Here is a 15424-nt window from a genome sequence, read left to right as displayed (position 1 = left end):
GAATACCAAAACGTGTTACCAGCTGTCAATGGAGACATGCTGCCTTATGCAAAGTAGACTACATGACTGAAACGAACACCAATGAATGCTTACAACAAACAGTGGCAGGTGTCTATGATAGCCTACCGTTTCTGTTGTGTTTAGGTGTTGTATTGTGAGAAAAGCCTAGTCAGGAATGCCTGAAATCAAATATTGTATCAGTACAGAGCTCGAGACCTAAGGTTACAGAAATCCTGAGGCAACAAATGCTTCCTGGCAGCCTCTTTGATTTGACAGTTTAGAGCAAGTATTAAAGAGTGGTGGTAGTGGTGGATAGATGATAAACATGGTTCATTTTATTTTAGATTTGGGTGTAGTTTTTTTTTTCAGTTCTTTTTTTGTTGTTGTTTTTAATCTTAGTGTTTGTAGCTACACAGTGAATACATTTTTGACCAGTGACACTGCTATAAGGATCAGACATGCAAGCACAACAGCCACCATGACACTAATTCTAGAGAATGAATCTTTCTTGATTTAGAATTTAAAAATAAATGCTGGCCAAATTAAGACGTTCAATTTTACGAGCTGTCCCTGAAGGCGCCACCGTCAAACGTCTGCCGTGGCCGTCTGCGCATGCTCGCGGTGAGATATGAATAACTCCAGCAGATGGGTAGAAAGGTGAGGAAGATCACAATATCTTAGCACAGTCTGACTTCAAACAGCGTGGAAGTGCAGTACTGTAACTTTTTAAGCAGCACGAGCTGAAGAAAGCGACCGGAACTCATTTCAGCAGTTCAACAAGCAGAGCGGGACCTTTTCATTTTGTTGACACACTTTATTTTCCCCGTTCTGCGCACGTTGTTTTTAACTTTTTGTGTTGACAGAAACTTCGTAATGTCGTCGTCGATATTTCTCTTCGATCATGACTCTTGTGACGTGTGAAAACATTTCTTTATAATCGATGACATGGGATTTACCGGCACGGGGGAAGTGTCGCGGAACTGTACGTCTGTCTGTGTTGGAGAGTCAGCCTCCTGAACCTGAACCTGCTCGGATACTGTAACGTGTTTATGTTTTTTTTTTTTTTTTAATCCATGGAGTCTGTTGGGAAATTTGAGTTCAACAGGAAAGACCTGATAGGCCACGGTGCCTTCGCAGTTGTGTTCAAAGGCCGACATAAAGAGGTAAACTATCATGTCTGCTGAGACAACTTGAGGCTTTTTGTCTGCTCACTGTTGACATGGTATTGGATATGAAAAGCTCTGAGTTTTATCAACTTTTTTACTTTTCAGAGGCGTGACTGGGAGGTTGCTGTTAAGTGTATCAATAAGAAAAACCTAGCCAAATCCCAGGCTCTACTTGGTAAAGAAATCAAAATATTAAAGGTAGGTAATTACTTTTCTAATACTACACACCGTCTGCACCAGTTCATCTGTGTACCTTTAATTAAAACTTCTCTTTCTCCTCCTCTAGGAGCTCAAACATGAAAATATTGTTAGACTACTTGACTATCAGGTGAGAACAGCTGCCATCTCTTTGTTTTGACCCTGTCTCCTCTCTCACACGCACATGCTTGTCCTCAATAACAGCAATGCACGTGCAGTACTGTAGCCACATGGTGCAGGTGCTGACATGATGCAGAAACATTAAACCTACTTATGTGGTGCAGATATGGCTGATGGATTTTGTAGTTTTTTTTTTTAAAAATTATTGAGCTTGTGTGCCGCAGTCATCTGAACTGCAGCTGCAGTTTATAGCCTACTACCTGGTTTTCCTTCTGATGAATTATTCTAAAAAGAGGGCAGAGTCTCTGTGTGACCACAGAGTACAGACAAACAAACAAACAAACAAACTGTAAAACAAGTCACACGTCACTCTGGACATGAACCATTTGCTTGGCTGAGACTTTGCGTGTGTCCTCTCCTCTTCTCGCCTTACCGACACCTGCCAGACAGACACACATGGGATCAGTGTTTTTGACAGATGGCCGAGTGTAGCCGGCTAAACAATGGCTTTAAAGGCAGAGTGTCGTATCCCAGCAGGCACACAACAACATGCTAGGGTAATGGATTGAGACAATAATGTGTTAATTCACCAGGTATCTGAACAATGTGTACTCACTGTTACCTGTCATAGAGACACTTATATACCGTGTTTTATAGAATAGAAGAAGCAATAAGCTTATCTTAGACAACAAGACAAACAAGATTCACCTTGTTCCAACACTTTCCATTCAAGTCAGGTGGGACTGACACCCTAAACCCCACCACCCCATCTCACCTCACCGCTCGGTGCCTTTTTCCAATGGTGACACTGAGCAGCAAAGTATGGACGGCTCCTGTGTGACTTAACAGGCCCAAAGTTGGACAGGGGTCATGACATGGCACCACTTCAGGCCCCTGAGTAACTTGAGGTGCAAGCAGAGGGTCCAGGATTTCTAGAAGTCCTGCTGGTGGTGGGTCAAAACAAAGTCTAGGAAATGAGGCGGGGCCACTTGTTGTGTAACCCAGCTCCACAGCTGCAAACAGGCTGATTTGTTATTGATTCAAGTCATAATTACCCAACTCTCTGCATATTTATTACTAGGGATGTCATGATTATACATTTTCTTGGTACGATTATTGTCAGAGAAATAATCACAGTGTTATGATTATCACAATTATTATGCATGAATTAATTTCAAAACACTATGAATGTGTAAAATCAAATATAGTCAAAATATAGTTACATTACTTATTGTTAACACAAAATGTTTCAAGTATCTATTATTATATGACCAATTATTAATCCCAGGGGAAGTGTTAAGGTCATAAAGGTCATAAATTGTCATCTATACCAAATGTTTACGTATCATTTTTGTTTTGTTTTATTTTTAAATACAAATGACACTAACATTTAAATTCCTATCAATTCAATGTTAGGTTAGTTAAATGGACCAGTATCTGAGCATTTACTTTTATTTTGGTGCACATCTGCCAATATGGTTCCAACATAATTAATTGTGGCGTTTAATACCACGATTAATTGTGAAAACAAGTAATCGTGATTCGTGACATCCCTATTTATAACCATTCATTAAATCAGTGAGTTTACTACTTTGCATTATGTGTATGTCAGTTGATAATTTGCATTTAATCTCATCAACAGGAAATGGGAGGATGTGTGTATCTTGTCATGGAGGTGAGCCGTATTAGAATTGTTAATGGCTGCTTTGTTTTCGATGTAAATCACATATCACATCATTGTCAAGGCTTCTGTTAAGGCTCGTCTTCCTTGTCTTTTCAGTACTGCAATGGAGGTGACCTGGCCGAGTACCTTCACTGTAAGTTTTGCCACATCCCCCATAGAGTTTAATATAGCTCACATCTCACTACAGTAAAGTTTTCCATTTCACCTGTGGTCAAAGCATAAAGAGGGGCATTGACACCACTCCTCACTGTGGCAGGTTGTAAACATATTAGAGCAGCTTACTGTACTGGTAGGTTAGTGTGGTTTCTAAGAGGCTTGGCTAAGCTTTTTCAGTGTTTTGAAGGAATAATGGGATTTTACCAGCACAACGGTAGAATTCAGGTTTAATGTTCCAACAGGTCAGTTGGTAAATTATCTCTTAATACTCCCCGGTGCTTAACCCAGATAAAATTAAAACCCCAATCTTGATTCGTAATCAAGTATTTTTTCCAATGTTGAAGCAGCCAAAATAACTCCCAGGTTTTATTTTTCGTGTCACCGGCTTATGGTAACTTATAACTTGTAACACCCCGCCTTAAGTTTCCAACCTTGTTTCAAAATATGATGACGCAGCTGAGGGTTGTTGAGTTGATTTTTCTGAAGCTAAATATACGGCATAGGTGTCAGTGTGTCTATTTAAATGCTGATGTAGCGTGATGGTCTAATTCTACCATCATGCCAGCGTCTCTTATTTTGTAGACTGGCCCAATCTGTGTCCATGCCAAGAAGGCACATCCAGCTATTTGCAGCACAACACTCAGTCACACTTGGCAGGGTTCACGGAGCACCCACATGACCTCACCCATCTGTCACTCACTTATCCCTCCGGTGGAAAAACACTGCTGCTAGAAATACTGGATGGCCCCTGTAGGAGGAGGGGGGGTCAATAGCATGTCAGGTGCTGTTCACATTAATTTCTAAATGGAGCCTTATCGTAAACAAAATTCTCCTGGACAGGATGGCAGTGACGCTGATGTGTCCCCATCTTACATCATACTGACGCTAATGACAAGAGTGTGACAACAAACAAATGAAACCCAAGGTCTGCACCTGGCAAATACATCCACTTTATAATACACACTATTAAGCATTAGGTAAGCATTAAATAATGAATTCATCATTTTTAACACATGAATACTCATTAGTATGTTGTTAATAAACACAGTTAAAATGTTTTACTCATTGATAAGCACTACCTGTATTTATAAACTACATAGTAATGAGTATTCATGCGTTATAAATGAAGAATTCAGTATTTATTAAAGCTTAACTAATGCTTAATAGTGTGTACTTATTATAAAGTGTTACCATCCATGGTTATTGATTTGTAGATTATTTTCACAATTAATCATTGGCCAAAATTGTGAAAAAGCCTAACTCTAAAATTACAATTCCCAAGATGTAGTTAACAGTTTGTTAAGTTAGTTTAATAAATAATAATGATAAAATGATAATAAAATAATGATAACAATAAACTACTACTAATAATAATACATTGTATTCATATTAATGGCAGTATACTAGTGATGATTAAATAAAATTCTTTAAATGACAGTGAGTTGCAGTCCTACAGTTACTTATGGCACTTCTGCAAGGACAACAAACAAGGAATAAATGTGATGTCAAACCTTCTATCTACTGCCATGCTGACTTCCTCCTGTTTACTGTGTTTCATCCCTCTGATCCACAGCTAAGGGAACGTTAAGCGAGGACACCATCCGTGTGTTCCTACAGCAGATTGCTCAGGCCATGAAAGTCCTGCAGAGCAAAGGCATCCTGCACAGAGACCTCAAACCCCAGAACATCTTGCTCTGTCAGTCAGAGGGGCGCAGGTCAAGTTCCATCAATACCTGCATTAAGATAGGTAATGACCTCAACAAGCAGAGTATAAGATGACCTGGATGTGTGGTGTTACTTTAAAAATGCTTTGTTTTGTTGACACACAGTTTTGAGGTCATTTCTCACCCCCAGCAAGTACACACAAGCACACACATGCACGCACAAACTCTGCTCTCTCTGTCTCACCCTCTAGCTGACTTTGGGTTTGCCCGTCATCTCCAGACAAACACCATGGCAGCCACGCTGTGCGGCTCTCCCATGTACATGGTGAGTGTTAAAGGTGTATTACTCTGGCTTCCAGTGCCAGTGGTTTGTAATGTCAGCATGTCTCTAATCTGTAAGCTGTGTTTGTCTGGACACAGGCTCCTGAGGTCATCATGTCCCAGAACTACGATGCCAAGGCTGATCTGTGGAGCATAGGCACTATTGTGTACCAGTGTCTGACTGGAAAGGCGCCATTTCACGTGAGCACGCACACATTGCAGATACAAAAGACTGTAGCATTGCTGTTTATGTGTTAAGGTGAATGGATGAAGCAATGCCCTGACAAATATTTGCTACTGCAAACACTCATGAAATAGTATGGGCGGTACATTCTAAAAAAGGGCAGATTCATGATCCATCGTTTCACAACACAGAGAAATGACATAATCCACAAGCACCTGCCTGCTGGGTGATACTCTCCCTGATATCCAGTGTTGTTAGCTGGAAAATGTGGGGACAGCTTGACTGCTTGTTAGGAAAGAGCCTTGTTTACAGATGGGGGGCAGGGGGGTAGCATGCGGAAATGGCTGTGAGCCATTTCTCTGAACCTAGAGTAAATATTGTTTCACAACGCCGGGTATTACTTTCTACTTCGGTTCACGTGTCTCCTCAGATTGAGCAGTCGAAGTGCTATTTGCAGATTACCTCAGCTGTGAATTATGAATAGACACGTGGTCGTGTCTTTTTTTTTTTCCTGAAATCCCCTTTTATTCCCATGTATCAGCAGTGAGAGAACATTCTGTCATATGAACTTTTGTACCTGTTGAGAGGTTATTTATGTTGTGGTTTCCTTGAATGAATTTTCCCTGAGAATGAGATTGACTTCTATTTCTGCCAGGCAGCCCAAGTCCATGGATCAGTGTGAGGTTAGCTGATGATGAAGTTGAAGATAATATTTACTTAGCTGGCATCGCTTAGCATTACACGTTGCCCAGAGTGGGATCATCAAAAACCTGTATTGTTACTGTGGATTTTTGATGTTTACAATGATGTAGGCAAACATTTCACTATCATTTTTTCAAATATGTATTTTTAAGAATACAGCTGCTTTCATTTACATATAGGGTTGCAAAGGGGCGGAAAATTTCCAGTAAATTTCCAGAAACTTTCAATGGGAAGTTAAGCTTGGGAATTTTGGAAATAATCCAAATTGGAAACTTTCCATGGGAATTATGGGGATTTATGGGAATTATTGGAATTTATGGGAAATAACTGGAAATTGGGGGTAAAAACAAACTGTGTCATATCCAAACATAAATGTAAATATTTTGTTTTGTCATAAGCAGACATCCATGCAAAATAATACAATTAAAAAACATGACATTTCAACAAATTTGTGAGTAGAACTTTATCAAGTTTTAATTCTTGTTGCTTACATTTTTGACCGTCGGAATAAGGTGGATAGCATAGATATTAAAGTGTACTTGCATTAAATCTGGTTGTTTTAGCCATGATTATGCTACAATATATTTTCCCCAACTATATTTAAGTTCCCTGTTAAGGGCCATCCTTCAATTTTGTAAATTTCTGATTTATTCCCGTTAATTCCCATGGAAGGTTTCCAACTTCCAATTCCCTGAATTTTGCAACCCTATTTATAATGCAGCGTGCATGCACATGGTCATTTTCAAGTTTTGTGTTTGTGTTTGAATAGGCCAGCACACCACAGGAGCTGCGTCTGTATTATGAAAGCAACAGGTCCCTGTTACCCAGGTGAGCACACCTCCAGTAACACCTCTCGCCAACGCACACATAGTTGTTTATGCACGATACGCGCAGCACGCTGACAGGACAGGCTTGTAGAACAGCCGTTACAGGTAGATCTGTCTTCCCTGCGCTCAGTTTGCTGATGAATGACTGACATTAATCTTGTCCTGGTTCCCTCTGCATAGATTTGCGTTTATGTGAATAATGTTCAGTGTGCACGTAGACACTTGACAAAACACATACACATGCACACACATTAGCACTCAATAAATTCACCAGTTTCATTCCACTGCTAAAAATAATCCCTGTGTGGTAGAAACTGATACAGACACCTGACGTGACAGATCATCCAGCACATTCTCCATCGGCCACTCACACAATCGAAAATCCAACAAATGTGGAATGCTGTGTAAACATTGTGTAATATATTGTTTTGTTTATTTATACTGAGAAACTGTTTTGGCCTTTACAATCTCTCTTTTTGACTTTTGAAAACTCATTCTGATGTTCATAAGTCAGACATGGAAAAATGTTCAGAGGGATTTGTAGATTGTTTGCTCATTGTTTTCATGGTGTACTCTGCCAGCTGTGTGGGGCTCCTAGTCCTACTTATCTTTTGCAGTGATAAAGCTGGGCGATAAGTCAGGCTGTGTTTGTGTGTGGGGAGCCATGGTTTGTTGTTTTCTTGTCATTCTATATATAACCTGCTCCGAGCTGCCAGTTAGTGGCCTGCACGGCTATCATTTTCCACATGACCCACATAGTTCAGCACACGCACAAACACACACTCTCACGGTCTGCACCGACTCTGAGTGTCATGACACCCTGAGGTTTTGCACCGTAGCCGCAAATTAGATTTAAAAAATCACATATTCTACAGCTCACCCTGAGCTTATGAAACACAACTGACCTAAATATTATTTCTTTTTAGGTCACATATATCAGCAATAAAATGCAAACACAGAGAACACACTGGAGCTGCATGGTTTTATTCCTCTTCTGCAGCTCTGTGTTTTGACTTTCCATGATTCATATTAATAGCCATGCTATTAATCAAAGTTAAACTTAACAGGAACCCTTTGTATTTTCCCAGCATCCCAAAGGAGACTTCTAGTAATCTAAGACACCTACTGTTGGGACTGCTGCAGAGAAACCATAAACAAAGGATCAGCTTTGGTAAGATGCCACATTTATGAAACCCCCTCCATAATTTTCACTTCAATTTTATATAATAATTCAATTTCTTTACTCGTACAGATGAGTTTTTCCACCATCCTTTCCTGGAGACGAGCTCATCCACAAAGAAATGTACGTTCTGTTTCTTCTTTTTGTCAATATTTCTTCTCTATCCATCTGTCTATCAATATCTGGTGTTGAAGCCAAGATGCTAACACAAGTGCTTATTTGACAGCGTCTCCAGCTCCCATGGTCTCTTATCCCAGCTCAGGCTCAGGCAGTTCTTCTAGCAGCTCCTCCACATCCCATCTGGCCTCACCTCAAGTACGTGCTCCTCCTTGTTTGACTGGTGAAACAAAAGCTACTTGGTAAAAGATGTGAAATACTCATCGTGGAACTGTTCTGGTCTTCACAATCCTTTTTTTTTTACACTCTCAGCATTCCGATGGAGAGATGCACAGACTCCAGCCCAAAGCGCAGTACTCCCCTACACAAAACACCGCCGGCTTCCTGCTGAAAGAAATAGCCAATCAAGACAGTAGGAACACCTCATCTTACACAGATGACTATGTCATGGTGCCTGCCCAGTTTCCCAGTAAGACTTCTGAGCCTCATTCCCACTCTGTAGATATCTGGATTCATAGAGGATCCACTTGTTGAAGTTACTAATTCTATTTCACTCCTTTTTGTAGGCGAGTACACCTGTGAAGTGGATGTTGGGTCACCACTTGAAAGTTGCCTTATTTACAGTGGGTGAGTTGCACACAAACATTTTTGTACATGAGCTAAAACAACATTAAAGGGATAGTTCACCCAAAATTCAAATTGCACTCATTATCTACTCACCCTCATGTCGACTAAGGGCTGGGAGAAGTTTCAGAGTCCTCCGTGGCTTCTCTGACCTTACAGGGGGTCTCGGCGTAGCAGTGCATGTCCATATAACGGTTGCAAATGGATACCAACTGTCTTCGGAACAAAAAGACACACCAAAAAACATCCAAATACCTCCATGCTGCTCGTATGTAATGTCCGTCTTGTATTGAAGCCCCGAAATGCGAAATTGTTCTGAAAAAAATTAAATAAGTCTATATTTCAAGCTTGTTTGTACAAACCAGGAAGAGGATGGACCCTGGTCCGTCCAAACATTTTGGGTGAACTATCCCTTTAACAAAATCCAAGAAACACGCACATCCCAAAAAGTTAAGACTGGTGCTGGACCACAGAGGAAAAACGATAATGAAAACAAAGGAGTCCGCACACTGGACTATAGCTCCTGGCTGTATTTAATAGTCACACAACATGTAACGTTTCGGGCGTCTGCCCTTCTTCAGACAAACGCTAAAACAACATTAAACCTGATATGTCACCTAGATTTACAAGAGCCAACAAATATTTGAACCCTCTCCCCAGGGGCTCACTAGTAGCTGAGAGAAGTCCTGGACCTGCAGGGAAGACACCTCCACCCTCTCCCCTCCTGCACTCTCCCTCCAAGCCTCTGAGGTAAGAGAGAACCAGGCTGGTTCTGGTGACTTGAAGATGAAGGTGATCAAAGATAGGTGTTGAGTATAATCACATCTATTCAATGTACTCCTCGATACTTTTATTAATTACACTACCCCTCTCTCTCTTACATCTTTTTTGATGTTATAATAATAATATACTTTATTTATAGAGCGCTCTTCAGGGAACTCAAAGTCGCTTTACAGACAATAAAAACAGTAGATAATACAAGTAAAATAGAAAAAATTGGGTAACACTTTACTTCAATGTCTCATCAGACACTGTCATAAGAGTGATATGTCACAGTCATGACCATGTCATAAACACTATGTCAATGTCATAATGTTGTTATTAAGTGTCATTAAGTTAACCCTAACCCTACAAACCCGGGTGTTATGACATTGACATAATGTTTATGACATGTTCATGACAGTGTAATGTCACTCTTATGACAGATCTGATATCTGATATGATAGCACATTTGAAGCACTTTACCTTGTTTCCCTCCAGTGATATCAATTTTGTGTTATTACATCCTTTTTATGCAATAAATAATAATAAATAACTCATCACCAAAAAATCATTCGCACTACTACTGTTTTCCTCTGATTTATAAAGCCATCAGAAACACTACTAACAGCTTGCTCCTCTGTGTCTCCTCTTCTTTGGCCTCTTCTTTCATCCACACAGCAAGCCCGCTGAATTTGTTGGCCATAGGTGCAGCCCCTCTGTGCCCATTCCTGTCCCGACGCAGATCCAAAACTACCAGCGTATGGAACAGAACCTGCTACCAGTGGGCCTGCACGGCTCCACCAGGCATGTACAACCCTCTCAGCTGTGTTATCTCTGCACCCACACCATATTAGGGTATCATTATTATTCTCCTCTGCTTTTGGTCTAATTGTGTTTCAACGTGATTCAGGGCCACACTGTACTGTGCTGGCAGCAGCGGTGGAAGCTCCCCGCAGTGCGGAGGCAGTAGAGCTCCAGGTCTCGGGCCTGTACTCAACTCCCCACGGTTCACAACTGGAGGCGCCCAGCCACAGCCGTGCTCCCCGCTCGGTAGGCATCTTAATCCGCCTTTGTTTTACCCATCATCCAGGGAATATTTGGTCTTTTACAGCAGATATTCTTGGTCACACTCGTACATCTCAACACACTATGTGGGAATTTGTCAGTGCAATGTCACTTGTTGCTTGCCATTAGGGGCCGTTTGGGTGTTGACCAAAAATTCCACCATCTGATAATCACGTTCGGTACATTCTCAGAGTTATATCGGGATGACGTATTTTATTTAATTTCCTCTGCACTCACTTTCCCTTTGCCTGACTCATCCATTTTTATTTAGGCACTTTGACAACACCCAGAGAGCACGCCTCGGCTTGTTCTCAGCACTGTTCTGTGTTTGAAAAAAATGTTCCTGTTGACACTGACTTTATAAACAGGCTAAATTCAGCAGTGTTTTTTGCTAAATATGTCATATCTCTAATCCTCTGTGATGTAGTGGGGACTACTGCAAAGATCTCAGAGCAGACTCTCCCGTTCAGCACAAGAACTGGACTGCTCACTGGCTCTCCTGGCATGCAGGACACCTCCAGTCCAAAGGTCAGCTGCTAAAACACGTGGATCATTGTTTTAGTATTATGTTATTGCAAAAAAATATATATATATTGTATTTATGTGTATATTATATTTATATTGTACACATCATGAGGCCAGACAAGCATTGACATAAGAACAGCAAAAGGGGCTGGTGACTATTTCACACTTCCCTGTAAAGGGCACAGAGTTATAATAGAATAACTATGAGTTCACTCAGCAGACTCTAATGGTTCTCACCTGTCATTTGTTTTCAGCAGCAGGTTCAGCCCAGAATGCCAAACCGGATCATGACAGTCCCAGACCTGCAGTCCCTTGGCCCATCTCCTACTTCCAAGACCAACCACATCAGTGGGTCTGCCAACAAAAAGGGTCCCTTTAAAAGGTCAGAACATTATAGTATCGTTGTGAATATAACAATTGTCGTCATACTATATGATAATATGATGAGAGTATCATAAGGTGTGGAGTAGAATGTGTGTTATATAATATACAGTAAATGTCAGTAATCCACATTTATATTATTCATGTGAAATCCTGCCATCTAGCACCTAGAGATGTGACTGTCTTGCCATCTGATAAATGTTTAAAAGCTGATGACGGTGTCTGTGGCTATATCGAATGTCCAGATCACTGAGCACTGGCCGGCTGTCTGACATGCTACTGAAGGCAGCTGTTGGAGCTCACTTGCTGGAAGAGGGAAGTGATGAGAGCCTTAACTGTGAGAAAAGCATGGATATAACAGGTACCAGCTCAAACTAGTACACACAGGGCCAGTCCTGTTTATTTTTGTCTGCCATGTTGTTGTTGTTGTTGTTGTTGTTGTTGTAGTGACACATTTGAAAATTGGTAAATAATTAATAGCTAAGTTTAGTCCAGTTACTAAAGAAAGGAATGGCTTCAAGTAGTGATAAATATGTTTGCTGTAGTTACAAAGCATCTATTTTGAGGCACCTACTGCAGTGACCATGACCATGGCATTTACAGGGCACTTTGTAGCTCACTGTTAACTTCACTGTTAAGAGTATCTTTGTCATTTGACTCAAACTGGCCTTATTCATTCCTACAGCTCCACCTACTGGTTCCAATAGAGCCTTTCAGTACACAGACAGCCCACCTCTCGCAGTCTTCACTATAGGTTCTCCAGCCAGAGGAAACACCCCTCCTGATGCAGTGATGTCCAGGATGTTCTCAGGTACATGTCCTGAATACCCGGAATATTGACCTGCTGCTTATGGAATTCATTACTAACCATGATTTCAGCTTGTCCTGTGGGAGTTTGTTAGAGGTTCCCTGATTAAGTGAATGTGAGTGATTCAGTGAGGTTGGATTTATTATGGACTACATTCTCAGTTTGGGTGCATTGAGATCATTTTTGCAAAATAATGATGTGTAATAATATCCAATCAGAGAATCTAAAGCGCAACATAAAGCTAAGTGCATTTGGTAACCAGGTTAAATTTAAAGCTTTATGGAGATTGGTCTGGTAAAAGAAGAAACATTAAAGGGATAGTCTGCTGTTATATTGGGTCATTGCATAGTTTTGAAAAGTTTTATTAGAGCCCTGTTCCATGCTTGCTCTTTTTTATTACTAAGATATTCAGAGTTAACTTGTATTTGTCTCAAATGCAGGCTCCCCCAGCTACATTCACTCACCATGGCTCCTGAACAGTCGCCTCCTCCAGAGAGGAAGCCGTAGAAACAGTGAGACTGAAGCCATGGAGGCTACTCCACACAGCAATCCAGTCTTTCACCCTCCAGAGCTTGCTGAAGATACACTGATGGAGGTACACAGAAATACATAGATGAAATGCAGATTCTATATAAACAGTTTTTGTTCTTAACATTATTTGATGGGTTGTTTTTTACAGCAAGCTCATACAGATGGCCTGAGTGACCTGCGTTTCACCTTGGCTTTTGTCCACTGTGTCATGGAGCTGGCGTCCTCTAAAGATGCAGGACTGGATCCCATCAGCAGTCCTGATGTTTCCTTCCTAGAGCAGAGCTTGGTGACGGATCAGATTAGTCTTCTGAGTAGAGAATGGAGGTGAGAAGCACAGAGCTTTACATACAGAATTACCTCAGCGTTGTACTGCAGCTCTCTTCCTTCACAAAGCTTTGTGGGAATAACATATGTATTTCATGTGCATTATGCAGCTACGCAGAGCAGTTAGTGCTGTACATGAAGGCTGAAGAGTTCCTGTCATCAGCGCTGCACACAGCTAAAGAGAATATCAAACAAAACAGACTCCTTCCCTCTGCTACAGTCAAACAAGGTGAGACCAGTGACCTTTGATTTTGATTATCACGCACTCTTTTGTAGACCTCAAGTCTGTATAATGTTTGTAGTTTGTAGTAAGTGGTTTTAGGTGTTTTTGTCTTAAGACAGTGCTTCTGCTGTGATTGTCTTGCAGAGTGGGAAATTGTCAATTCATGGCAAGGATGAGTTTCTGTGTATGAGAGTGATGTATATTGTTCTTCCTTTGTGCAGTTATTAGGAGACTGAATGAATTGTACAAGAACTGCGTGACGTACTGTCGCTCCCTCAACAATCGGCTGCAGACCTTCCTGCTTGACAAACAGAAGCTCATGGACCGCTTCAACGGACTTACTGCAGAGAAGCTCATCTACAACCACACTGTACACATGGTGAGCTCACCTCACAGCAGGAGACGTTGATATTCACTCCAAATCAGAGGTCTGTGCCCAGTATACATCTTTATTTCACCCTTAATGTGTGTCTTTTTACTGCATTTAGGTACAGGCTGCTGCTTTAGATGAGATGTTCCACTATGGCACAGCATCAGTCCAGCGCTACCATAGAGCCCTTTTGCTGATGGAGGGTCTTTCCCGAATCATCACGGAGCAAAAGGACATTGACAGCATCGAAAAATGTACGTGGCAGCACTATGGCACACAAAGCTTACAAAAAGTGAAATTTGAGATGCTAGAATCTGTCTTGATTAGAAGTTATTCTCATCTGATATTCTTTTTTTTTTTCATTTCTGTTGTTTCCAGGTAAGCAGTGTATTGAGCGACGCCTTTCTGCCCTGCAGACTTAATAGCATCCATGAGCTCTACAATTGCACTCACAACTACTGGATTATCTTGACTCACACATCTCTCATTGTAGATGGATCCTCCTAGACTGTCAGTACACACAAGCACTTTGATCTTTCTTAAGGGAAATGACCACTGGAGCATCTGCTCTTATCCCACCTCCCAGTCTATAATCTTTACATAAATGCACAGAAAAGACTGGAAGTCATGTTTTGTACTTGTTTTTGAGGATAGATTGTGTTATGATTGTTTCAATACTTTGATGAGATCAATTTCTGTCAGTATTTGTTTTCCTTTGTTACATAATGTCTGCATTGGTGTGTTTTGTTTTCTGTGTGTTTTGCACATAGAATTATCAGATGAAATAACTGATTTTAACTGATTGTTGTACTTGAAACAGAGATTTTTTTTCTGCATTTGAAGCATTTGTTTAAAACTTCTCTGGCCGACAGGTGTCACAATATTCTGAATAAGATGACCAAATATTGCCAGTGTGTAGCAATATAAGTAAATTGTGCCTGCATTTTTGTACATTTTACATCACAGCATAGTAGTGGCTGTAAAGATAATTAAATTATATTTTGACCTCATACAGAAGAATTGTCTTACAGTCATCATAGAGTGCAATAAGTTTTTTGGGGGTTGTTTGTTTTTAACATTTGAATGAGATTTTAGCTTTACAACAGACGATTCAACAATCCCCTGATAATGTCATGTGGTAGCCTACTTAATGACATCTGCATGCCACATTAATGTTTATGTGCTGTTTGTGTTTATGTGTGCACATGTGTTTTATTTTTCAACTGTGTTAATTTCAAGGTTAGAGGTGCAAGTTTGGATTAATGTTAAATTCAATTTGTTAATTTTTTGGACATTAATTTTTGGCCTGATAGAACACTAGTTTGCTACTATTATTATTTAGTCAATATTTTTGTGAAAATGTTTGTTGAAACAAGTTTGTTAGAATTTATGAAATTGCATTTTCTACTTTGTGTTATGACTGCTGGTCACATTTGCCAAAATAAATTGTTACCCACTGTGTGATGAAAATAAATAATATTTATTGTTAAAG

General features: G+C 40.5%; 1 protein-coding gene across 2 annotated transcripts; it reads left to right on the top strand.

Annotated features, from left to right (window-relative positions):
- Positions 1–679: 679 nt before the first annotated feature.
- On the top strand, positions 680–15423 carry ulk1a (unc-51 like autophagy activating kinase 1a). 2 transcript variants are annotated; one of them, XM_085787511.1, is made up of 27 exons: positions 680–1163; positions 1272–1364; positions 1453–1494; positions 3127–3159; positions 3265–3301; positions 4898–5071; positions 5240–5313; positions 5409–5510; positions 6965–7023; positions 8111–8193; positions 8275–8325; positions 8429–8517; positions 8632–8788; positions 8886–8946; positions 9604–9693; positions 10384–10509; positions 10616–10755; positions 11198–11298; positions 11553–11677; positions 11922–12037; positions 12362–12487; positions 12925–13079; positions 13164–13339; positions 13450–13568; positions 13784–13941; positions 14051–14186; positions 14311–15423. In XM_085787511.1, exons 1-27 carry the CDS (start codon positions 1074–1076, stop codon positions 14352–14354), a joined length of 2757 nt encoding a protein of 918 aa, XP_085643637.1. In that variant the 5' UTR covers positions 680–1073; the 3' UTR covers positions 14355–15423. The 2 variants fall into 2 exon arrangements, with proteins under 2 accessions (XP_085643637.1, XP_085643636.1); XM_085787510.1 differs by having other exon boundaries at positions 11550–11677.
- Position 15424: the final 1 nt, after the last annotated feature.

The sequence above is a fragment of the Trachurus japonicus genome, chromosome 9 (genome assembly GCF_045865225.1).
Source record: "Trachurus japonicus isolate A0001 chromosome 9, Traja_1.0".
Lineage (NCBI taxonomy): Eukaryota > Metazoa > Chordata > Actinopteri > Carangiformes > Carangidae > Trachurus > Trachurus japonicus.
Note: the sequence above shows the minus strand (reverse complement) of the source record. Positions and strands in the feature narration are given on the sequence as shown.

What these genes read in the sequence shown, in the direction of transcription:
- ulk1a (XM_085787510.1), top strand. Translation starts at nt 1,074, where the DNA reads ATGGAGTCTGTTGGGAAATTTGAGTTCAACAGGAAAGACCTGATAGGC. An exon ending in GGTGCCTGCCCAGTTTCCCA is followed by an intron (nt 8,789 to 8,885) that starts GTAAGACTTCTG and finishes TCCTTTTTGTAG; the next exon opens with GCGAGTACACCTGTGAAGTG. An exon ending in ACAGCCGTGCTCCCCGCTCG is followed by an intron (nt 10,756 to 11,197) that starts GTAGGCATCTTA and finishes TCTGTGATGTAG; the next exon opens with TGGGGACTACTGCAAAGATC.